Source organism: Phyllopteryx taeniolatus, chromosome 19 (assembly GCF_024500385.1).
Source record: "Phyllopteryx taeniolatus isolate TA_2022b chromosome 19, UOR_Ptae_1.2, whole genome shotgun sequence".
Taxonomy (NCBI): domain Eukaryota; kingdom Metazoa; phylum Chordata; class Actinopteri; order Syngnathiformes; family Syngnathidae; genus Phyllopteryx; species Phyllopteryx taeniolatus.
The window spans coordinates 18669155-18695750 of record NC_084520.1 but is presented as its reverse complement, the minus strand read 5'-3'; the positions used below and the strand labels follow the sequence as shown (position 1 = coordinate 18695750).

The window sequence follows — 26596 nt, the reverse complement described above, 5'->3', positions numbered from 1 at the left end:
GCCGGCGTTATTATAATAATACATATAATGATACATTTTTTACTGTTGAGAGGCTGAAATTGTGAGGTTTTGGACAATTTGAAGTTATACAAGGTCTCAAAATGAAAAAATGAACTGTTACACCTCTACAAATCATGAAATTCATTTGATAATGAATGAGATGATTAATCTTTGCACCTCTAGTGCACTGCTCCCACTAACAAGACGCTTGTGACTAAGTTGTCAAGTGTTGACAACTCAGCCACTTTTCCGAACGCTCTGCCGACTATTCTTCAACAAACTGGAATTCCCGCCGAGAAACGCGACGATAAAAGACGTGAATCTTTTTCACCCGATTTTTGCTTGTGACGAATAAGGAGTTCTACGTGAAGCGAAAGCAGTCGTCAGGGGTGGTCTCGCCACAACTCCACACACACACACACTTTGAAGGCTCATTTGGTCACCTTCATATAGTTGGATGGAAATTGTGCAAATATTCAAACTTATTAAAAATCACGTTTACGTACGTTTTGACAGAAAGGGACATTTTCCCGAAGGAAGCACTTCATATCGTAAAATAAAAATGTCTATTATTTCTGTGGAAGTTGATGCTGGGGGAAAAACAGTTTGAAACTTGTTTGGTATCAGGAGAAACAAGCCCAATTTCAGGAGGAGGAAATAAAAAGCTCAACGAATTCTGGTTTTATTATTGGACTAAAATCGGAAATCGGACTCGTGCCAAGCCCTACTCACGTTTTACTTGGACCGACCGCTGTGCATGAAGTTATTCGACATGTTGACGAAGGCATTTTATGCGATGCGCGTCGGCGCAACGTCGGCGTGCACTCACTGACTGCCATGAGAGAGCTGGCGAACTTGTGCTTCTCTTTGGATGACGACAGCTTGTGTTTGAGCGAGAACTTCTTGAGGGGTTTGCTCCTCTCCAGCGACCGGCCGCTCCAGCAGGTCTTCATCGCCTGCTGCACGCGAAGGCCCACGCCCACGTCTGCGCACACAGGAGCAGATAAAATAAATCAAGACTAAAAAAAAAGAAATCACTTTGAGCATGTCACCTCTTCACCTCTTTGGGAGCGCAAAATTGATTTGCACAACTTGTAGAAAGTGTACGTGTAAAAATATAAAAGAATCTACTTTTGAAGACGACTGAGTATTTGGCAGGAGTCAAGACTATCATATGGATGTTTATTTAGTTTTTAACAAAGTATAGAATCTGCAATGAGATATAGTTGTGTAACCTGACAGTTAAATGAACACTGTCTCGAACCCTTTTACTCTAATTGTATGATTCAATTCAACTGGTTTCAACTGGCCAAAAGGTACAACTTGACGTAACCAGTATATTAGTGAAATGTCAAAAGAACTAAGATGGCGGTGACAAACTAAATGTTTGCGCATTGACGTGGAAGAAACGTTTCTGCTGCGGGGAACCTTGACAACAGAGAAGCCACAGAGACAGACCGACCGTCGGGGAAGGACAGGATGGGGTGGACGGCCAGATCCAGTCTGGACAGGCGCTCCAGGACCGGCAGCTGGAACTGGGGGTCCTCTCTGGGGGCGGGCCGGCCCCCGCACATCACGCAGCCGGGGTTGACGCGGCACGGGCGCGGGACGCGGCTGCTTCGACTCGCCTGGCGGATCGCAACGCGTGCGCAGGTCAGAAATGGACACACTTCGCAGCTCACGATAAACCGTGCTGACGTTTTAAATGTGCTGGTACAGTGGTGCCTTGACATACCGGTTCCGGTTGGAACTCAAAACACCTTTACACCCATTGAATGCAAATGCAATTAATCCGTTGCAGGCCCCCACCCACCCCCAAAAAATCTAAATTTGTCCTTAAGGAAAAATAGCGCTAATATTGCATTTGACAAAAAATGGCATTACATAGAATTTGAAGAATTAAATAGTCCCTTTTTGCTTGAATTGAATGGCTACTATGCTCCGCCTTCTGGTATGCCCGGCCACTGGGGGGCAGTATAATACTGTACCATCATGCAGACAAACGAAAAATAGTATCAAGAATATATCCCAGTGAGTCTTGTTGTATTATTTCTCTCTGTGTTGCTCCACTGTTTGTGTTCAAATAGCCATTGATTCTAAAACGAAATCGATAGTCAACGTTAGCATCTTTATGGCGTTTTGCATTTTTAGATTGAGAGTAAACTTCAGCTGGGAATGGCAAGAAACACCCTTGAAGTCTAATCCTTTGAACACTCGTCATTCACTACTTGCCAAACTGCAGCGAGTTTGCGCGCTCAACTCAAAACAAAAAAAATGGTCCAAACAACAACTCATATCTGGAAAAACTCCAAATTTGGGTCACTCCTGTCTCAAGGCACCACTGTATTGTGCGTGCGTTGTGTGTGCGCTTTGTTACCTTTCCAGTCAGGTTAGCCACGGTGTTGGGCTGGATCAGTCTCCGCCGCCGCCAGCCAATCAGAGGCCGCGTCCGCGCCGCCACACACGTGCTGTCCGCCGTCTGCTGGTGCTTGGCGTCAATGCACTCCGCCACCCTGCCAGGACCACATTTCCGCATCATCATCGTCGTCGCCATCCTCGTCATCATCATCATCCTCATCCTCGCCATCATCCGTACCTGCTGAGGACGCCATTGACTGGCTGCCCGTTTTGAGTTTTCCGAGGTTCTGCTGTGGTGATGTGCTCCACACGCTCTGAAGATGCATCCTGCAACAACACGCATTCATACAACACACACACACGCACGCACAACACACACTCTTCAACATGAGTATAGTTTGAGTAGACTTGTGGACAGGCAGCATACAAATCAAAAACAATGCACAAAAAAAAAAAAAAAATACAAAAATTAAATATACATTTTCTGCAAACAGTTTCATCTTGGAGGTGTCAATAATCTCTCAGTTAAAGACCCCCAAAACCAAAATTTGTGTTTTGTTTCTAAATACAATACATGTGTTTGAAGATAAGTGGTGAAAACACGCAAAGACTGGGAACAATATAGTACTGAATTGCTGAGATAGGGTTTAAAGCCCTTTCACCTAAATTTTCCTGATTTTGTGTGTGATGCTTAAAAAAACAAAACTAAACATCCTTGTGCATCCCCCACTATATCAATACCAAGCGCCCTTTTCCATGCTTTGGCCATTCGGCGGTATTGCATTTCCTTATTCATACATAACTTCACCCACTTCTACCAGTATAGCGTGCAACTGGAAATCAAACTATGGCCACAACTCTTCCCTCATGTGTTTTGTGTTATTTGGGCTACGTGTCTTGCAGTCTGCCACCACGAGTTGACGGCTGGACGAGATCCGCCTCCCTGCGCCCCGAATGCGGTCAGAGAAGCCGCCGGAGGTCCGGTAAAATAGCGTTACTGCAGTCAGCCTCACAGCCGCCCGACCGCACGTTGGGGAACGAGGGGAGGATGACGCATTTCGCGCACCGTTAGGCGGCCACGGAAACAGGTTGTCCCGCTCAAAGGAGGGAAAAATCTCCTGGCGGCGCGGCCTTTGGTCATTATGAGGCTGCTCCTGGGCAGCCCGTGAAAGCGTGCGCCACCTCTGCCGCTGGAAATTTCGCTTACGAGCCGCGACAGAAGGAAGGAGCCTCCGTCTATTTGATTGACAGCGGAAGTGAGATTTTCGGAGCTCTCGGCGCCATGCCTGCAGCGTCTGCAAGCTGAAACAATCGCTCAATCCTTGACCATTTTGAAGCCTGATTTCACAAACTTTGATTTTTTATTTTTTTTTAATCCTTTCATTCACTGTCCAGTCTTTTCTAATGTGTCAAATTAAAATTTTGCCCCCCTCTGTTTCGGGGCTCTTTATTAATAAAACTTAAGCTGCAAGTATCAATGAATGAATATTTATTTTTCTACATTTCCATGCCAATGTTCAATTTGTAAAATTAAGTTATTTTTTCGTAAAAACTATGTACTTGAATTATTATGCTCTATTATTATTATGGTACCAGTGGCATTAAAAAAATAATAAAATACAATAAAATTCTACCATACTATCATAGTTTTTGGGAAAATGTATTGCCCCAAAACATTTTTTATATCGTGACAGGCCTCAGCAGAGCGCTAATCAACGCAGCCTCCGCAGGTGTCGCTGCCGGACGAGAAAAAGAATGGACGGTAAGGCAACATCACCTGAGTGTTTGCGGGCTCCGTCTTGGCTTCTTGAGGGCTGACCCCTCCCAGCTCCACGGAGCCCTGCGGAAATGTTGGCGTGCTCTTTGTTAACACGGAGCACATCCATTACTCACAAAACGTTTGCCATGTTGGCCTTTAAAATGCACTCTAAACCTTCAAAGGTAACCCTCATATGACCATGTGTAAACTGCTCAATGCTTCACTACGTTTTGCACAACGAGGAGCCGAGCGACAAAATTTACAATAAGTGTTTGATCCGTTAATATTTCCGACTGTGACTCTTCGGGACTCTTTGGAAAGTCCAATCTCTGAACCTTAACAGCAGCTTGTCTAAACCTTTGTGAAATGTGTTATGGGGTCGAGGAGAGGAGAGGGAAAAAAAAAAACCAAAACAGGCAGGACTGTTTTGAATGAGGTCAACTCCTATTTTCCTAACTGACATCACGGCTCGATGTACGGCGATTACTGCTGACGGAAGTCTCCAGCTTTTTTTTATTCCTAGCATACGTTTCTAGATTTGATAATATTTTGTGTTTACAGCACTCTCTCTATGCAGGTAGTAATTTTATCCTTACAATTGAAGGTATTTTTTTTATGACATTGCAACTGTTTTGTAAGACTATTCTTGATACATGTTAGTTTAAATATACTGGTCTGTACTATTTTGTTCTCAAGTCTCTAGCATTAAACTCGGAACGTCTTTGAGTCGTCTGTAATCTCTGTCGGTGGCCCGTTGCTTTAAATATTGCTGCCGTAAAGGATTATGAATAACATCTCCTTTCCTTAAGTAAAGGTTGGTCTTTTTTGTGCATCGAGCCACCTTTCCTACACATTTTCAATATTCAAACAAACTATCCTCCAAGTACTCCCGGCTCATGTGGCTCGGATATTGTAGCGCTAAAGCAAAAACAAGAACTGTGACACGCTAAGCTCAGTGGACACACCATGTGCAATTATTTCCACGGGCCCAATTTTCATCCGACTGCCATACAGACATCGGCAACAAGCTGAAATGAAACAAAGGGTCTCCCCCAAACATAGTGGAGCGGTAGACTGCACGCACATTTCAAAACAACCAGCTCAGCTACGTGAACAGCAAAGGACTTCATTCAATCTATGCACAAATAACGTGCCCTCACATGGCTTGGAGGACGGCACCATTCATCCGTTCTACAAAATGGCTCCATGGACGTGCGCACTGGGAGCTGTGATCGAGGCTCGCCGCTCGTAGGGCCGGGCCACGATATGATCGAGATCTAAAATCGTGATCATTTTCAATGTCGGTTAATGGCTGTGTGCGTTATTTCCTCGAACTAAAATGGGGGGACTGCGCGTGACAACAGCCAATCAGAGTCGGCCTTTTCCCGCTCCGCTTCCAGTTGCGGGAGTAAACAGGAAACGCGCCCCCTCGGCCAGCCGGGCCCGAAGCGAAACCGAAACTCACGGTGCGAATCTGCCATCGTCACAGGGAGTCGCGCCGCATCGGCAGCGGACACTTTTCGCCTCGTGTCCGGACCGGTTGTCTGGCGGCGTCGCTAAAGCGATGTGGAACTAGCCGATGTGGACGATACGTCGGAGCCCTCAAAAACAGGCAACACTGTCTATTCAGTTGAAGAAGCATCACCACTCATGTGATTATGTGGAAAGGAAAAAAAAATGTGAGCACCTTTAACACAGTCTGTCACTCAGTGCTGCCAGCACACGTAGCATTAGCAGTTAGCCACGGCTAGCGGTGAGCCCACCAGACCAAAGCAACTGTCAATCGTGTCAAAATTATTCAGCTTGTAAAATGGCAAAACTAGTTAATCTGTATTGTTATTAATGATGATGCACATTTGAAGCTTGGAATAATGTGAACAGGGTATGTATCATCAAAGTATCTAATCAGAGATCTGGCCTGTTTGATTTTTTTCTTCTGAGAATGCTCTTTTCTCAGCTCAATAGAATAAACAGCAGCGGTTAAATTCTCCCACCGTCCCATGTCATTTTCTCTTATTGTTGTGTTGCTGACACCTGCAATAATTGCTCCAAACAGTATTTTTTGGGTTTGCTTCTATAAGCCATAAAGTTAAATGACAGCTGCCGTTCTCTGAGATAATCATTTTCTCTGCCCTCTTTTTGAGAGGGGGAAGTCAATCCTGCATTCGTAAAGGGATTGTTCCGACAATATATTTGGTCGATTGGAGGCGTTTCTCAATGCAAATGAGGCTCGACAAATGTAACGTGGCAGTTTAGAACGGGGGATTTAACAAACCAGACTTCGTGCTGGTTTGTGCGCTGCCCACACATTTGATAAATACAGATTTTTCTGTAAGTACACGCATTTTACATTCCAGTCATCTGAACAAATTTAGAACCTCTTCAAAACACTCTGACAAATGAGGGCCTTGGACTCTTTCGTTTGGTCTGCGGGGGGGGGGGGAAGTCCACCAATAAGCGTGTGCGGGTCAAAATTCTGAAGTATTCTTAAAGTCGATGTGTACAAACGACCGTAACATTTCAAAGGGCCTCAGAAGATGCAGTGCAAAACCTCCAAGACAGAAAGCGCCTTTTATGGCAGCACGACAGTTAAAGATGATTATCTAAAAAGACATTACGGCTGATTCCATTTCTGACGCTCTCCGGTAAAGCTATTTGGCTAGTTAGCTGCTAATATTAGTGTCAACGCACGATGAAGGGCTGCGAGTTACTTGCTTGAAGCTGTAAATGTTAACATGATAGCAATTTCATTAGCCACGCACAGGTTATGAGTTTGATATAACATTATAACCACATAAATGAATAGAAAATCAGTATTGTTGTGACAGTCGCTTCATGAACTCGCGGCAACATAAGAACATCACAAAGATATGAGCTACTTTCCACTGCAACTCACGCTATTAGTCTTTTTCCCAAATTTACTTTTTGATTTCATGTTTCGCCATCGTGTCTCAGACCCTCAAACAAAAACAAAAAAACGCGCAGACAGACGTAAATAAATAAATAAAACCAGCGTCACAATGGGAGTAGAAATTGCTGCCAAGGAGGAAGGTAACATCACTCGTTTGCCAGTAGATATGGATATTTTAAGTCCGACAATAGTCAGACGACCGACGTCTTCTAACGCTACGTGATGATTATCGTTCCTACAAAGTCTGGCAATACGAATCATTTACTTTAGCATCTCAGCCGCTCCTACCCATTAAAGTACAGCAGCTTCAAGCCACAGACAGGCGTCAACATCCCACAAGGGTCAAGGCAGCGGCCACAACGATGGTTCGTACTGTAATGCGGTCGCAAGCGGTCAAGGACGAACGGAGTCACCAATTCAATTCCAGTCGCTTTACCGAACCAGCGTCAACACAGAACAACACAGACGGCACAATACGAGATGCTGTCGTCGGACACAATTCGCGGCATTCCCGTCTTTAGACCCCCCGCCCCCTTCGCTCACGACACACAGTACACTACTCACCCCCGCCCACCCTCTTAAAGGCATTCACTCATAATTACAGATATTACAATATGTACATTGTACAATAAATCATAACTTACTCATTTCTCAGCCGAATATCATACCGTTTACTTTTTTTGTCCAATATCAAAGAATGTCCCATTAATTCAGAACATTTTAAAAACATGGTCAAAAAAATCTTGACTATGAAAGGTTATTCTCAGTTCACTTATGATTGTACATAAGGCACAGTTTTTGGTTCCATTGAAAGATCAACACTGTAAATACGAAATTTTGTATATATAATTGTATATATATGATCCGATTAGTCGTCTAAATAATCTGCGACTAATCGTTTGTGGCGGCCCTTTGCTCATTCCACCACTTGTCACCTTGCTACTGTGACACTCGCAAGCGATTGTATTTCGTTAGTCCATCCATTGGGAATTTTGCCATTCAGCTCCTTGGAAAATAGTAAGTTGTGCAAAAAGTACTGAAAGATTCATCAGTTGGACACACACACAAAAAAGGTCCAATTAAGTTCATTTGTAGAGCTTTTGGTACATTTTATGTTGATTGGGAAATTGCACCAAAGGCCATTCTGAGCAACGTTTTGAGAGTCGTGCGTAAGACCGACCTTGCTGGTGCGGATCTGCCTGAAGATGTCGGTCTGCTGTCGGATGCGGTACTCCAAGTCTGAGATGTGCGCCTGCAGCCAGTTCCAGTGACTGATGATGGCCGCCCTCTCCAGCGTGTAGCGACTCTCCGCACGCTTCCATCTGACAGACACATACACAAAACGTCGTCACCATCTTGTATGGATCCGTGTCCTCACTGCTACAAGAGTGAAGTTTGAGGAAATCAAACAGGCGTAAAAAATTTGGAGGTGAGCGCCCACTTCAAAAAACTGAAAACTGTTGCACTAGCAACTACTAACTCTAGGGGCAAAGGCGCTGCCCACAACGCTGCCTGAAACCGTCCGTCTATGTCACTCTTGATACAGCGCAACTGCTCGTGATTCATTAACAACAAGCAGTGTTGGGGAGGAAGTAATTACATGTGACGGGATTATGTGAATTCATTGGAAAACTTATGTAACTGTATTCCATGACATTACTGGGTGAATGTGTCATTCAATGAGTTGCTTTTAGAAATTTCCATGATTACAATTTTTTTTTTTGAAAAATAGCTCAGATTTTGGTTCATATCACTTCTATGCTTATGATTGGCTCTTTCTGGTCATGTGCAATTCTGCTGTAGTCTCAAACATGACTCCCCCCCCCCCCCCCCCCCAAATACGACCAATATTAGTTTGTCTGAAGTTGTTTTTTTTTTTTTTTTTTTTTTTTTTTAAACGAGGAAACATGTCCTGTTGATGCATTGATTCAAAATTAGTCATCAAAATGTAATCAAACGTAATGAGTTCAATTACTTTGGGAAAGTCATCGAAATAGTTACACTACTATAAAATGTTCAACAGGGTAATGTAATTGTAACCAACAACTACATTTCTAAGTCATCTTCCCAACACTGACGACAAGGTATTGTGGTACTTTTCTAGTGCGTGTATCAGGTGCGGCTCAACTGGTGCCAGGAAAACCTCTGCGACGCCCGAGACCACTCCCACATTCGTGGAACGGCTGTGACAAGCGTGAAGCTTGAGTTCATTTGGGAAGAAATGCCACTCCCGGCACGGGAAAAACATGGAGTAAAAAAGTAGGGGAGGGAAGACCGGGAGAATCTGGCAGCCTGCAGAGGAACAGACTGAGAAGGGGGCGCTAGTAGGGCGCTAGCGTTGCGTGGGGGCTGCGATGGGACGACATGATCCCGTCTTCGACAGTAGTAATGGTAGCGCGAGCGGACGTCAACGCGCCCTGGCGCCTACATCACCGTGCTGACATCACATTTGCATAAACGCACTTGCCACCATGGAGACGCGCAACACGGTTTGGACGTGTGTGCGTCTATTCGTCTGGCTTTCTGTGTGTGCATGTGTGACTATGTTTGTCTCTTTATGCGTGTTGTGTGTGAGTCTGTCATTGTGAGTTTGTGACTATGTGCCAGTCTATTTTGGGGTATGTGTGCGTTTGCATCTGTGTGTCTGTCAATCTTTGTGTGTGTGTGTGTTTCTGTGCCTTCGTGGGTGAGCTTTGTTGAAGGCTGGATGAGTGTTCCAGCCACTGATGTGTTACCCTTAGTTCAAGTTAAACGTGTGGTAAAAGGATGAATGTGAGGTTTGTGCATTTGGAAGTCCGCTGATCTTAATCATCAAAAAGGAGGAGCCAGCCAGGGGTCCGGACCAATCCCGTCCGCCCTTCACCACAAGCTCTGCCCACCCTCCCCATTCTAACCATGACAAATTCCTCCAGCACACCCCACCCCCACTAATGTTTTGTGTCACCACACAGTGGGTTGATGCAGCGCGCGCGCGCACACACGTTTGCTGTGTGTTATTGATATGACAATTCTGATTATTATTATGCCATATGACAGCTGAAGTGAAATCCAGGTTGTACTTGTTGGAGCCCAGCGCTCGCTCGCACATCAAGTCTCGTGTGCTCTATACAGTGGAAACTTGACTTATGAGTTTAATACATTCTGTGACCAAGCTCCTAACCCAAATCGATCAACTGTATCAAACCAATGATAGCTGAAATTAAATTAATAGCAGCGCACTGTATACGAACACATCATCAAATGTCAATCAACTGCTTTTATAGTGTAACTACAGAAGCATCCGTTTGTTGGATGTGTGCCTTAAATGGGCCTAATAAGTGACATCATTCCTTGCTAGTGTTCTCCTTTTGTATTTTTTCATTTTCTCTTTTGTCCCACTCAATAGACTACTAGAACTGCATTGGCAATTGTAGCTCTCCAGGGATAGGGTTATGTATGAGTCGTTGGGCGATCAGCCGCTTTTTTGCTTTGACTTGCAAGCGCTAACGTAAGATACGAGTGCTATATGGTGGCAGTCAACAACTTCACAACAAGCAGCAGTTTATTGCGACACCCAGCTCAGGTTTACTGTCCAACTAATCAAAGTCAATGACACATTTAAAACAATCACTTAAGGCTTCTTTATACTCAGCCTGAGAAAATCGGCGTGAAGTCTATATATATATAAATAAATATCAACAAAACCTCTGCGGGTTTTGCGTTAATTAGCTGACAGGATCGGGACACGGGGACCCTACATTGTCATGATATTCTAATTTTGTGAAATACTGGATTTGTTTATTTTTTGTGTTTTTGCTATAATCCAAATTGAAACAAAGGTTTGACACATTTCACTTTGTGTGTGGTGAACTAACATTTCACTTTTTGAAACAAATTATTGAAATAAATGGACTTCCCCTTGATATTCTATTTTTTTTGCAGATACCTGCAGTTTTAGCATTAGATATCCATAAAATGTTGACCAAAAACCTGCAAAAATTGGAGCATTTACCTGAAATCTGCTTGTTGCCAGGATCAGGCCGAAAGAGTTTTTTTTTTTTCTTCCTTTTCCCCCCCATTATGAGCAAACCTTCAATTTTGTAAATGCTGCTCCCCCCACCCATTTGTCCCTTTAATTCCCAAGGAAAGTTTCCCAGTTGGACAATTGGCAAACTGTATGGTATGTCAACACTCGTCTCCCGGTATGCCACATGAATTGTGTGCAAGCGGGACAGGCGGAAAGAGTCCAGGCAGGACCGAGGTATGCCGACAGGGTGTGGGCAGGAAAGAACTGCAGCAGTCATTACATAAATAGGAGGGTGGGGGTGGAGTTATATAACAAGTGTGTTGAGGAACTGAGAATTCAGCTGAACACATCCAGATGTTTCCAACGGGCTCTCACATCCATCTCGAGCGGATGTACAACAAGCAGGGCTGACATGATTCCACTTTTTCTTCCTTTTTTTCTTTCCCCAGCCGATGCAAACAAAGGTGACTCAACTTCTCACTCTTTCCTTAAAGCGACAAGTCGGGCGCCCGCCATTCATTTCTAATGAACCGGTTTGTCACGGACGAACCAAAAACTAAACCACGTCACCGACACGAAACAAGAAAGTAGACAGGAATGACGTGAGGACGGCTATGCGGGACACACCTTGACTCTAAACTATATAGTACGACGGTGGCCTGTATGGCGGCCATCTTGTAGTGCCGCAGGACTGAGTTAGTGCGGGGGGGAGGTCGGGTCTAACGTACGGCTCGCAGGCCGTAGCCGGCCCGTCATGGGGTCCAAACCGGCCCGTGGGAAATTATTTTTGCTTGTAACCAAACAACACTTTTTATAAAAGTAATGTTGCTCATTTTGAACTATCGCCATAAAATGTAGAGGCTATATCACCCACAAGTATATTAAACTTCCCTATCAAAAGCAAACCTTCAATTTCCATTTCTATTTATTCCCACCCTATCCCTTTGATTCCGATGGAAAGATAAAAGCTTAAGCTAGTAAATAGTACATCTTCATTCACTCTCTTCCATGTCACTCAACCAAGTAGGCCCACGTTTTAAAGGCGCGCACACACACACACGTTCGCAGTTAACATCTACTTTTGTGTGTATGCTGACCACACGTGGGGAAAAATACCTGCACCTGACATGCATATCAGGGCTCTACACTAACTATCAAATGTTTTAGTACGAGTATCCTACCAAGATTTTTATCAAATAATTGGGTATTTGAATAAATTAGATTTTTGCTTAGTTAAAGAGCAATTATGAATGCACAAGAAAAAAAGCAATTTCGCTGATAAATGAAAGACCAATTCTTTTCTTTTTGGAGATAACTCCTTTCTGAAATTCACAGCAGCAAACTATTTTCTTATCTAGAAATATTTTCAGTGAGGCAATTAAAAACAAATACAAAAAACAAATTTCAATTTAAACTTCGCATTTTTTTCCAAAGCATTTCTTATAAGTTATTAAAAAAAGCCATAAGGAGTCTCCAAGTGCAACTCCACTTGAGCAGCTAGCGTTTTAGGATGTGACAACATAAAACTCTCAGTTCATGGCTGTGCGTGTAACTCATTTAATACCGAAAACGTAGTTTTACTTCTTCTAAAACTCGATCACCTAATCCCAAAGACGCAGTTTTACGTCTTTTACGCCACAGGTTACAGAAGGGCCTGACGTCACTCCTCGCCAAAGGATTAGGCCTGAGAGCAATTTTAATGCACATAAAAACAGACACTAGATGGCAGAAGTGCATTTGATAAGAGAACAGCACAGACCACGAGGAAGTGCAGAGGAAAAGGAAAGAGGGGAGCGTGGCATGGAGAAAGGTGGTGAAAAAGTTGAGAACATGGGAAAATCGAGGAGTGTTTTGGGAAGAAATCGTCATTGTCGTCGAAGGTTAGACGAGTCAAAACAACACTGTGAGGCTTCGGTGCTCTGTGAGGAAGAAGCGCACCACCACTGAGCAAGCCTCTTGTTCACGAAGCTCACTGTCCGTTTCGCCCGAGTCTAATGATGATTCAGACAACGAGAATGATACAAGTGAGTCGCACCGCGATCCGGATTCATCTGGGAGTAACAGAGAACCTTCCCCAAATCCAAAATGTGATGTGTGACGGGGAACGTCTACACTGTAGCAACTGTGACAAAATATTTGGTGGTAATCACGCTTATTTCTATAAAATTACAGATGACTGATCCATTAGCAGAGGTGACGCGACTGGTCGCGTTACCGGCGCAAAAAAGGGTGAAGCCCCCCCCCCCCCCGGCAGCGACAAAATGTATTTTGTGGTAATTATCATATTTCTATAAATTACAGCTCGTGCATCCACCAGCAAAAGTTTTCCCACACGTGTTGGCAGAGCAAAGAAAGGCAAGTAATAGCATCGTTCTCCACTTCACACTGCAGCAATAAAACAATTTTTTAAATGGCAGTTGTTTGTATTTCTCTAAATTACAGGTCATGCATTGAGAAGTGGGGCATCAACCAGGCTGGTGTTTTGATAATTGGCAACCCAAAAACATTCCCTTCACGGCAACCCCTGCACCACAGAATGCTGCTGCAGAGCTGGAGTCGGATCCGCCGGTCGACTTCCTGTAGCTGTTCTTGACCGACGAGCTGCTCCAACATATAGCTGACGCAACAAATCTTTTTGCCAACAATTATGTCAGTTGCCAACACACTCGAGCAAGCACATGGAAAACAGTCTCAGTTGAAGAGCTGAAGACATTTTTTGGACTGCGTTTCATAACAGGAATTGTGCAGAAACCAACAGTTGCGTTATATTGGTCTGTACTGTACACCATTTGATGTCGATCCCCTTTTTTGGCCAGGCTATGGCAAGGAACCGCGACCACGGTTCCTCCATTTCAACAAAAATGCATCATATGATCCCCCGGACAAAATGTACAAATGTACTTTGTGGACAAGTTCAAGACACTATCAGCCGTATGAAAACATTTGTATTGTTGAGGGTATGATGAAGTTGGGGCGCGCCTCTCATTCAGGCTGTACAAGCCACAGAAGCCTGTGAAATCATACATTTTGCATGATTCAAAAACAGGGTACTGCTTCGGCATGCAACTTTATCATGGCGAATTGTGTACTCTGTCCAATATTGCATTTACGCTCCTCGATCGCCTCACTGGACATGGATACACATTATTCGTGGCAATTTCTGTAACTGTTGACATGTGCAAGCGTCTGATTGACGCACAGACCAACGTTTGCGGGGGGAACCTGATCTTATCAAAGAAGCGACAGAAGAGTAGCTTGGGGGCAGAGGGAAAGGTTTCCTGCCATAATGGAGACATGCTGGTGGTTGCGTGGCTGGACAAGCGGATTGTAAGGATGGTGACAACTTGCCACCAAAATGCGATGAAAGAAGTGAACGTGTGGAAGAAAGGACACAAAAGTGTGTCTGCTCAAACCAGTGTGTTGTGGAGTACAATGCTCACATGTATGGGGTAGATAAACTGGACAAGAACATAGCCTACTACCCCTCCATACGAAGGTCACTCAACTGGTCCAAAAGATCAGTAGCAGACCTTTTTCAAATGTGCATCTTCAACGCCTATGTCCTCTTCAAGGCAAAATAATCCAGCAAAACGTACCTCTCTCCTGGGTTTTATGATGAAGGTAGCAGACTCATGGACCGCTCATCATCATGTGGCAGAGGAGGAAGAGTCAGATGTGGAGGGGGCTCTGGGAAACGCCAACGAATTCGGGCACCTTACAAAAGTGACCCACCAAGTCGGCTTGATGGGAAACCCACCAACAAAAAGTCTAGGCCAAAGAAAACGCCGGGTCTGCCTGCGCCAAGTCAGGTGTAGAGAGACTACAACGTGGTGGTAGTGCATGTTGTGTGTCCTTGCACAAAGGTACCAGTTTCATTGCATACCGCACGAAAAAAAAAATGATTCTTTGTAGACACACACGCACAGTTCCAATTCACATAGTTCTGTTCCAAATGTGAAAATTGTAAATAGTTCTTGGTGTTGTATTTGTAAATAAACTGTTATCTTTATGTCAAAAAGACATTTTTTGTGTGTGTTATGTTGTGGTATAGTTGTTTAGATATTTGAGCTGTCCCAAAAACAAAAAATATTAGTGTCAAAGTTATACTTGAAATGCATCTTTTCACAAAAAGCTAATTTTCTCGGTTTTCGTCGCCAGAGGGGAATTTTAGTCTACCGTAATTTCTTGTGTATAATGCGCACCCATGTATAACACGAACCCCCAAAGTTGACCTCAAAATTCTGGAAAACCCTTCTACCCATGTATAATGCATGATTTTGCTTCTACCCATATGATCAAAACGAAGTATTATCTGTATTTTGTTAGACTTTTTTCAAAGAATTATTCTGAAATTAAGCACTTTATTTGAACACAATACTTTCCTTAATTTACTCTCTCTTATTTTGAAATTCACAGCCCTACTTTTATTTAGTAAATTAGAACACACACAGTTGTGCTCATATGTTTGATTACCCAGGCAGAATTTGTAAGATGGGTACAATTCTTTAAAGAAAACATGAAGGACAAGGTGAAACATTTAATTTTATTTTAATGGGATTCAAATTCAGTAAGCTTTTCAGAAAAGCATGGTCATTCAACAGAACATAACCATAAAGAAATCAATGGTGGCTGTTGTTCAGTCAGTCAAATTTATATTAAAAAAAAAAAAAAAAAAAAAAAAAACATTTCACAAATTCTGTCAGGGTATGTAAACTTATGAGCTGTACATATATGCAGTCATACCTCCCCCTGTCATATTGGATTGAAAGTGTAGGCTACACCTTTTTTATAACCACTAGGTGGCGATGGCATTTTGGAATGAAAGTGTACAGCTTTTTCATAACCACTAGATGGCAGCATACATTTATAAAATGTGAAAGTTTTTTTTTTTTCCATTTGCCCCTATACCCATGTATAATGTGCACTATTGACTTTTGACAATTGCTTTGGGGGGGGAATGCGCATTATACACGAGAAATTACGGTAATTTACCTATGTTCTACTGGTAATTACTTAAGAATGGAAAAAGGCAGAACATTTTTTTGGTTTGAAAGCTGGAAGTCTAATTGTTTTTTGTTGGGTTCCACATTTATATAGCCATAGAACAATATTGGTCTAATTGTTTTTTGTTGGGTTCCACATTTATATAGCCATAGAACACAATATTCTGTGTGCCTTGAAAGATCGGTCAAAATCGGCTAAAATGGCTGGTACTGAGGGGGGTTTCTCTTTTGAAAAATGGCTGGGATTAAATGAGTTAAGATAGACCAGACTAACGAAACTAAAATGAAGTCGATAGGAAACGAATTTTTTTTTGACAAACTGTGCCGCATGCAATCTTTTTTTTAACCTCAAAAACTTGACTCCAAATGTCTTGCACTTGCAGATATGATGCTCGTACACTGGCCACGTGTCTCATGGTACTTAAATTACTGAGCAAAATTGTTACATGACAAGTAAGCACCGTGAAATTAAGTCACGTTATAGTCTCTCTCTCTCTCTCACACACACACACACACACAACTAATCACCATCGTAAAAAACTGGACACAAATTGGACGGTAATTAATAGAAACGGTAGTCCTCCGCAGGGTTAACATCCTAGTCAATTGCATTAATGTTAAACTCACTGATTTACACGACATTCATCTTGGCTTTTCCACCGCATTGCTTGAGACGTTAGCAGTTTGCCTTTCTGCTCAGTCTAAAATAACCCCCCACTTTCGAACTTTTCTCACATTTGTCTTTGATGTCGTCGCCATCTTCTTTTGTTGTGTTTAGCGGCGGCTTGCAAACTGCCGCGTAGTCGCCATTTATTGTGCCCCTTTAATCAAAACTCGTACAACATGCTTCCACCACCTTCGCTCGCATTGACAACCACGTTGCTCTAGTCCTTCTGCCTCACCATTTACCTCTTTCCTGCCATTAACAGGCAGCTACTGTATATACCAATTATCCAACTGGGAGATCTGGCAGTGAATCACTTAAATAAGTAGATCCCCAGTGGATGGCGCCAAATGTATTGTGCGGAGGGGAAAAAGAACAAAATGCAGAAAAACGTGGTGCTCAGGAGAGGACGTTTTGAGCTGTTCATTCAAGGACTGCTTGAGGTATGTTCACGTACTTCTAATACAATACAGCTCGCAAGCAGGAACCAAAACATGACATACCCTAGCAAGCTAGTGTTGGCAGGAAGGTTTGTACGTAAACATGGCAACGTTCTGTTGAATCATGTTGTGAAGCATTGGTTAACATTTGTTTGTTTTTTTAAAACATTTGTTTGTTTGTGCACATGAAGAAATGTTGACAACGGCGATCAAGTATGTTTAGAATGGCAAGCACGGGAGGTGAAGTGCCGGTCACTATACGCAATCCTATTGGTCGACGTCAAAGTGCGCGTTCGGAAAGTTGTCATTATGTCACACTACACGGAAAGTCACCCCCCCCTCCCCAAAAAATAAAAAATATCAAATATGCTAGACTTTTCATTTTGACGTCGTAGGGCCAAACCGTTGGTCGTGGATTATGTCACACCACGAAAAGTTTTGTCATTCCCGACAAAATATGCTGGGCTCAATCTGCGAAATTTCCCAGGATAGTAAATCGGGTCAATATCGGGGCTAAAATTTAGTCTGATCTAGGCATTAATTGGATACTCAGAAGCCACTCGAGACATTTTGATATGAGACAACAAAATGGATGGAGATGCATACCAAATCGAAGCATTAGTGTAAGGGTCTTTCTTCATTGTCTGACAAGCAACATACTGTATGCTTTCATCGCTTCCTTTCCCCCCCAACTAAAGGCCTTTTCACACTGCACTTGCTCAGTGTGAAAGGCCTTCCCGTCAAAGCGCAACGACGACAGCAACGGGGGTGCGGCCATGCCATATTTGGAAGCGGTGACGTAACAGCCTAGAAGGAAGTCGGGAGTGGACCGCAACTCAGCACTATGCATTTGTCATTGTTGGAAAAGAAAACCCTAACTTTGCTTATTTTAAGGAGGTGGTGGTGATGCAGCAGCAGGAAGGGGAAAAAAAGGAATGGGAATGTCCAATATTAATTTCACACTCCTGAGTAAACTCGTTCATGAGCTTTGTAGTTCCAGGGAGTGCTTCGAAGCGTACTTCAGGCTGATCATGCAGCTTTGAAAGCCTCCCGCAGGGACCTCTCTATTATTTTTCTAGTGGTCGAAAGCTCAGGATACTGTGACATAGCAATTATTTTGCCATCCTCCATTTCCCGTTTACAGTACAAGTCCGGCAAAATCGCACTCAGAAATCACTCCATCAGCCCCGCTCCCATTGAAGGAGCTTTTTCACATCACCGCGTCAAAGCTCCAGATGAGAAACTTTTCTATCCGATGGCGCGACGCTGAGCCTCAGACGCTCTCTGCGTTGCGTAAAAACGCGCCAACGCCCCCTCAGCGCCCACACAATGAATGGGTAAGTCCAGGGCGTAGAACGCTTTGCTGAATGCAGTGTGAAAAGGCCTTAATTAAACTGCTACGAGACCTCTCGTGCGTGCAAGACGAGTGGCACCTTGAGTGTGGCAACCTTTGAATTTTTCCAGTCACAAGCCGTGGTCCATTTTTGTATTTTTTTTTGCACCAAAGTCAGAGTCACTTGACTGAGTATCTGCCGATACAGTCCTGATGCGATAACTCGGCAATTCATTTCGAAGAAAAAAAAAGAGAGCGCATCCAGCTGTTCCACTAACGCAACAGTCGGATTAAGCGTGGCTTGATTGGTCATGCCTGGCATGTGAAGCACATGGACGACGAAAAGCGAGTGTTTGTTGTGTTGTCTCGGATACGACATCACTGGGGCAACACGCTGACTCAAGACACCACAGACAATATTAACCATAAAAAAGGATTATATTTAGGCTTTACACGATCAGGATTTTTGGGGGCCGATCAGCGAGTTTAAGAAACCGATAACGATCACAAGATGGAGCAATGTGTCGAAATCACTTTTTCATTTACTGTATACGGAGTAGACTTCACGCCGATCTGATCGGTGATCGGTTTCGGCAGATAATTAGCATTTTATGCCATAATTCGCCGATCCGATTAAGGACGTCATCGATCGGCTCCGCACAAGACATTGAATTAACTCCGCATCGCCGTTCCGTATGAATCCAAAAGATAGTTTATTTTTAGCCTTGTCACGTCTTGTGGCGCAGTACTGCAACTATCTGACGGCCAATAAAGTTTTTTTCAATCTTGTCGGTTAAAAAACAGGTCATCAGTGTGGGATTATTTTGCGGTGTCTCAGACTAACAACATGCAAGTTATTTGCAGTCTGCGCACAACTGAAGTACGTTGTGGGGAACGTCATTTAAATGCTTCAACACAAATTTGATCGGGCACCTGAAGAATGTACACAAGGGAGCAGCATGCCGTGTTCAAGCAACGCAGCGTGGGCAAAATAATAAAATCAATAAAAAAGGGAAAAGCCAAACGGACGCAAACTCTGGACAACACCTGTTCATATAGCCGGGACAGTGAGAAAGTTAAGAGTAAGGATGTCATTAACAGTATTTATGAAAGTAATTTAATTACAGTAAGTTAGCACCCATTATTTCGGTCATGTAATGTTGATCTGACCTAAAGCGGTACAGAAAATGGATGGATGGATGCAGTACTCAGTATACAGTACAAAAGTATATACAATAAATGAACAAGTCATGTAAATGGATACATTGCTCCATCTTGTGATTGGATCTGTTATGTTTTTTTTTTAAACTTGATCGGTGATCGGCCCAAAAACTCCTGATTGTGTAAAGCCTAATACGGAGTATCTTCTCTAGTCCAGTGATTGCCAACCATGTCCCTTGGCACATTAGTCTGCCATGGGAAATCTTCAGGTGTGCCGTGGGAAATTATCAATTATTTTAGCTTAAAACATACGGTAGCATGCATGCACGCTAAAACAATGTTTTTAAAAAAAGGCAGCGGGAGCAAAACCGAGCTCGGTTGTACTTTTTTCAAGTATTTAACAATGTACTCACGTTATTTTTTGATCAATCCTCATCCACAAATCCATCAAAGTCCTCATGTTCTGTATCCGAAATGAACAGCCGGCAAGTTCTCCATCAGACACGCCAGGGTTCCCGCTCGTCATTGTCGGAGTCAGTCTCGTTGCCGGGCGGCTCCTCAGAAATGATGACGGCTTTTACTCAAGCTCGAACAACAGTGCAAGCAGACACGTTAGCCCGAGCATTCACGAATTGTGGCGTAACTCGCCCGGCGCTGCCTCCGACTTAGTAAAGCTGTGTTCGCCATCTGTCATCCATGGCTCCCACGCCGCTCCCAACTTCACTTTGAACGCCCCGTTTACACCGATGGCCAGCGGTTGGAGTTCCTTCGTCACTCAGTCGAATGGTGACTGTGGAGATGCTTCTCCCGGCTGTTCTTTGCTCATTAATCCATTGGTGGAGTTGGTCTTCCAACTTGAGCCACCTCGCCTTGTTTCCGCGGAAACGCAGCTTTGTCTTCTTGACTTGGCGAAGCTCATTTTCCTGCGTCCTCCACTTGCAAACCATGGATTCGTTGATCGTTAATTGTCTCGCGGCCGCTCGACTCCCATGTTCCTCCGCATAACTAATAGCTTGCAGTTTAAACTCTCTTCTTCGTAGGCGCCATTTTCAGGGGTCCTTAGCCAAACCGATGCACATACCGGAACTATATACCTTTTAGCGTCCTCTGTCACGTGCACCCTTCCCCCCTTTAACGTCAGCATGACGTCAGTCACGTCCGCCTTATTAAAGTCACACAACAACATTTACAGATTTTGGAACTCGGTGCACACATAAGGCGCGCCGCATAATAAGGCACCCCGTCCATTTTGGAGAAAATTTAAGACTTTTAGGTGGGGCTTATGGTCCGGTAGTTGAAGCCACATTAAATCAGCAACTTAGTGCAACCTTGACATGCCAGCACAATACAGTAAGTTCCTAAACGCAAACAAGCACACCATTCTCAGTACACTGCCGATTGTGGTCCATGAAAGCAACTGAGCTTGTCTGTGTGCATGCACGTAAACGTGAAAGTGAGTGACACACACACGCACACAATTGCTTCCACCACAGTAATTTTGACGTCAAGAGCGAGACATTTTTTTCTTACGTGGTCAGTCATGCAGCACGTTCAACCAGCTCACAGAGGAAGTTGAGAGTTCTCACTTTTCATTGTAAATATAATTTCAACTACGTATTGTAAGTCCTTCAGTGAGTCAAGTCCTTACCCTCCATGACCGATTGATGATCGAGTACTCTGTATGAATAATTAACCCACAATGCATTGTGCGTTCAACACGCCAGCAAAACTGTATTCTTAATGTGGAAGTAAAAAAGTAACAACAATCAAATAAACTTTTTAAAAAGGAAAATCAAAATAGTGTGGTGACAGTGAAATTGTGCATTTCTTTGCACTTTTTGGTACTGCACCGAGCATTGTAGAATCAAAAATCACTTCCCAATCGCTTTCTTCTATTTGTTAAAAAAAAAAAAAAAAAAAAGGGCGATCCAGGTTAAATGCTACCGCACACTTGGATTGCTCTCTGTTTGAATCACCAGCTACAAATTACTGTTTGGGGAAAGACTGATGATGCAACAGTAACTACCTTATTTTCACGACCATTAGGCGGACGTGACTGAGGACAGCATGCGGACGTTAAAGGGGGAAGGTTGCGCGTGACAGAAGACGCTAAAGGCACGCCGCCAGTAGGTATATAGTGCCGGCATCTGCAAACAACATCGGTTTGGCTAAGGACCCCTGAAAATGGCACCTACGAAGAGACATGCTTACAAAGCAGTTTAAACTGCAAGCTATTAGTTACGCGGAGGACCACTGGGTATTGAGCAGCTGCGAGAGAATTCAAGATCAACGAATCCATGGTTCGCAAGTGGAGGAAGCAGGAAAACGACAATGACGCGAGGGAACCCGGCATGTTTGATGGAGAACTTGCCCAACTGTTCATTTCGGATACAGATGATGAGGACTTGGATGGATTTTTGGATGAGGATTGATCAAAAAAATAGTGTGAGTACATTGTTAAATACTTCAATAAAGTACAACCGAACTCAGTTTTGCTCCCGCTGCCTTTTTAGAAACATACACTAGCATGCATGCTAGCGGATGTTTTAGCGTGCATGCATGCTACCGTATGTCTTAAGCTAGCGTATGTTTTTCCATGCTTGCGCCCAATAATATGGTGCACCTTATGTATGTGTTAAATACAGAAATGGACCCCGTAACGGAGACTGCGCCTTTTAATACGGTGCGCCTTATGGTCGCGAAAATACATTATTGTTGGATTGAAGAAGTAACTGTAGTCTAATTACTTTCCCAGGGAAAAGTAACGCGTTACTTTGTATTTCAGATAACTCAGCAGTCTTCTAAATGATTCTTGAAGTATCTACCTTCTAGAACATCACACCTTTCACTACTAAACTTATTTCCATCACTTTAGTTCTAAATCTAGTTATTTTAAAGCGTCTGTACATTTCAAACTGTAGTTGCTTACTTTTTTTGCTTTAATATTTCAAAATCAACTCAATTATGGATTTCTGGCGAGTGTTACTACTGATTTGGAAAGCCCTTTTCTGGGGTCGGGGCTGTTATCCCACCCGATAAACAGGGGTTTCTTACTCACATTTTGACATGACGTTGCTCGACGTCCACTCGGCTCAGCTCCTCCTCCTCCAGGTCCGAGTCCCCCCCGGAGCTGCTCTCCGTCACGTCCGAGTCGAAGGCTTTCTCCACCGAACGCAGGTTGGCCGAGCCGCTCAGATACAACCTTTCCAGTTCCAAAGGCACGGTGCCGCTCTTCAGGAAGCGTCCCAGGCCGTCTCTGCTGTTCAAGCTCGAGTGGCGTCCCGTCCTCCAGGGCGCGGCAGGGCCAGCGTGGTCCTTGCGGCCTCCGGCCAACAGGCGGCTGACGGCCGAGTCCAAGAATCCGCCCAGCTGCTGCTGAACGTGGCGCTCCACCTGCTTGGCCTGGACCACCTGCAGGCGCTTACGCAACCGCCGCAGGCGACCTTCGATCTCCGCCTGGCGGCTTCTGCTGAGGCGCGCGCGCTCCCCCACTTGAGCGTCGACGGCGTCCGAAGGGGACGCACGGGATGGGGAGCACCCCTGGCTGCACCCCGGCCTCTCGCGGTCGGTAGCGTGTGACTGCGCCGCCGATTTTGCGTCGTCGCCCCCGGGTTCGTGGTTGCCGTGGGAACAGGGAGATAGAGTCGACGGTTGCGAATTTGGACAAACTCCCGGGGAATGCTTGCAGTTAAGGCTTCCTTTGGCGGGAACGGGAGCCGGCGTGTCCGGCGCGTGCGAGTGCGCCGGAGCCTTATCCCCATTCAGCGCCGCCATCATGCAGCCGGAGCCGGGCACGGCGGCCAGCTTCTTGGCCAGGCCGTTGACGGGCGCCACCGGCTGTCCGCCGCCGTTGGCGCTGCCACTCATGAGGCTTTTGAGCTGGCCTCCGGAAAGTTCTATGGCGTGCCGCTTCCTCAACAGGAAGTCTCCGCCGTTGAGCAGGGAGCCGGGCAGGATTCGGTGACTTTTCAAGACCGACTGTTTGATGAGGACCCCTTGCAGCGTGATCGACTCTTTAGAGGAGGGCACGGGGGTCACATCGGAGCAAAGGTATGACGCCACCAGGGGCTGGAGCTTCCCTAGGGAGTCTCCTTGGGAGGTCGGCGGCTGCTGCTGCTGCTGGTGATGATGATCCTGGTCTCCGCCGCACAAGTCGAGGGGACGCGTGTCTTCGGGGGCCACCTTACACTTGGGGGGGCCGCTGCCGTGGATGAGGATGTTGCTGGCGTTGGGGTGGTTCTCGGCGCTGGCTGGCGACAAGCTCGATGACGGGGCAGCCAGTTTGAAGCGGATGTGGTGAGCTTCGGCTGGGGCGTCGGTAAGAGCGGGCGCCATCGCAGCCATGCAGTGCAGAGGGACGGGCACGGCGGCCTGCTCCACACCCACCGCTTACCGCCCCCCTGGAGGACAGCCTGGGTACGAGAGAGGCAAACACAGTAAATACGTGAACGCCTTTCTTTCAGTCGGGGGGGTCCTTAAGCGGATGAGCGAATGCATACTTGGAACAAAGATACAAACGTTCAAATTATGATTATTTACAGCACAAGTGAATGTAATATAAATAGCATGCAAGAGAAGACCATGCATAAACTAAACAAACCATCCAATTGAATCTATCAGCAATGTTAGTTTGTTAGCAAAATTTAGTGCAGAGTTTTAATTTTGACGTTTGAGATCTGATTAATCTGATTTAATAGACTTGCTTATTTATTTATTTTTTGTTACCAGGGTTGAAAACAGAATTGGCAAAAGGTGAATAATTCCATAGAAATATATTTTGGATGATGGCACGTCAAAATCTCATATACTGGTATCTTGATTCAGGCTGCAACTACGTCCACCATTACGAGATTAATATAATAAAAACATTAAAATGACAAATATTGAAGCCATAATTGATGAACGATTAGGATTATGATTGCCCCACAGTAATGTTCTTGACAAAATTCTTAAAATATGGAAATTCCAAAAAAGTTTGGACAAATTGTTCGGGACGTGAATTTTTATACGTTGGTAGCTCTGTGTTAGCAACATTTCCCCAAAATGACAGTCTGTCAAAATGCTGAGCTGGTTAGACTGGTGACTTCAACTTATGGACCTAGATAGCGCCATAAAACGTCCACCAAAAAAAAAACCTTTTTAGTGATTAGGGAGTAAGGAATGAGTGAATGATTGGGAACGCAGTAACTGTGTTCGAAATCATTCTCTCATTCCAGGCTCCCAAACCGCTAGAACTTGCAATGTGACAAGATTTCACAAATGACAGTCTGGCAAAATGCCAATTCTGGTTGGACTGGCCACTTCAACACGAGCACAACTCACCAACAATTTAGGATATTGGATGATGGGTTCCGTAGAAATTAAGTTTTGTGTGTGTGTGTGATATTGCCTAAAGAGAATCTGGTCCAAAAAACCCTTTCAAATTTGAGTAAAACTGTATAATTTCTCAATATATCTCCAGGACCCTTTGGCTTCATTTGTTACTTGGGGAAGCCCTTCTTCGATTGGTTGACAAGTTTCAGATCAAAATATCCACCAATACGCTGGTATGGGCCGAAATTCCAAGGGTGGGGTTCTCCATATGGACTCGTCAATATGCCCGTGACGTTTGAAACGGCGTCACCTGCCTAAAAAAAAAAGTTAAATTACATAATCTTATTGGTGAAAAGAGCAGTAGAATAGCTAATGTTCTTGAGTCATCCATTCCCCCCCCCCCCTGGCTATTTGTGTGTTATGGGAGAGTTTAAAAGAATTTGATGTGCTCACTGTGTGCTCGTCACACTACAGGTTGTATTAGTCTTCAGGATGAGTGGAAAATTACACTCGCAAGTCTTCTGGACACCAACTGCAAAACCAAGTTCGAGGACTCATTTTAAGTTTTCTTTAGTAGCCCTGACATAAACATCATCATATCTACTCAAGGAGTCATATGTGCTCCTAAATGCTAGACATTCTTTAAAGCACACACACACACAAATGCAAGCAGAAGAAAAACCAGCAAGCCAGGCTCCATGTGTCCTGCTAAACGGGGTGGATTTAGGCCCCATGACGTCATCGTGTCTCGTCCACAATGTGGATGTGAAGGAGATTGTGTCAAAGGAGTTGAAAGGTGGACTCGGTGATGAACATGACGCCTTTGCCATCCCATCGACATGAACGGCCTCACTGTGTCGTCGCCGCCGCACTTTGCTTCCAGTGGGCGCCACTCGCTCACTTACTCACTCACTCACTACGCCATGTTGGGACTTCCGAAGCGCACATTATGTAATGTGCCTTTTAGCACACAAACACGGCCGTCGTGCTGCATTCAGTGCGGGCCAATCAATGTGGAAAGATCCAAACGTCTTGCTGTTTACAAAACGCACGAGATGAAGAAATGTCACTAAGGCTGCTGCTAACGTTAGCTCCGCTAGCTTGTGCTGTTGCTGCTGATGCAACAAACCCGACGAGAGCCCCAAAAGCAGCCGCAAGCCCACCCTGAGCATCCTTACGAGAACCCTCGCGTGGGAACCGACAAACGTTTCTTAGTTCCACGGCTCACCATCCGCGGGCGGGAGGGCAGGCGCAGCTCATTATGCAAGGCGACATTTGGCCGATTACTGGCGTTACTAACGCTTTGGTGTGCGCGAGACGGGGCGACGTTGTCGAGGGTTAGAGTTCGGGTTAGTGGGAGCATGAAAGCGCGGACAAGTTGGGAGGAGGCGACGGACGGACGCCAGGCAGGAAGACGAACGACACGAAGCTAGCTGCGGCTAACAAAGAAAAAAGGAGGAACCTACCACGTGACGAGCTCGCACTATCCGAGGGAATTCGGCGAACACTTCCCTGCTGCACTCCGCGGGCTGGGTGAGAGGGGAGAGGGGGGGGGAAGAAGGGCAAAAAAAAGGCGGCTGGAATCGACCGCTAGGCCATTAATGTGTCCGCAGAATACAACCGGGGGCCCGCCTGACGGGGGCCACTC

General features: G+C 44.8%; 1 protein-coding gene across 3 annotated transcripts in view; it reads right to left on the bottom strand.

The window, feature by feature from the left end:
• kansl1a (KAT8 regulatory NSL complex subunit 1a) overlaps positions 1–26596 on the bottom strand; it is a 41969-nt gene that overhangs the window by 6098 nt on the left and 9275 nt on the right. Inside the window, exons 2-9 of one of the 3 annotated variants that reach the window (XM_061755790.1) lie at positions 26415–26477; positions 22694–24047; positions 8209–8350; positions 4136–4198; positions 2597–2685; positions 2378–2513; positions 1463–1628; positions 830–985 (exon numbers count right to left, since the gene is read on the bottom strand). In XM_061755790.1, coding sequence (XP_061611774.1) covers positions 830–985; positions 1463–1628; positions 2378–2513; positions 2597–2685; positions 4136–4198; positions 8209–8350; positions 22694–23979 — 2038 coding nt within the window. In that variant the 5' untranslated portion in view covers positions 23980–24047; positions 26415–26477. Of the gene's footprint in view, positions 1–829; positions 986–1462; positions 1629–2377; positions 2514–2596; positions 2686–4135; positions 4199–8208; positions 8351–22693; positions 24048–26414; positions 26555–26596 lie in introns of those variants that run through there. The other 2 variants (XM_061755791.1, XM_061755792.1) reach the window with 2 other exon arrangements.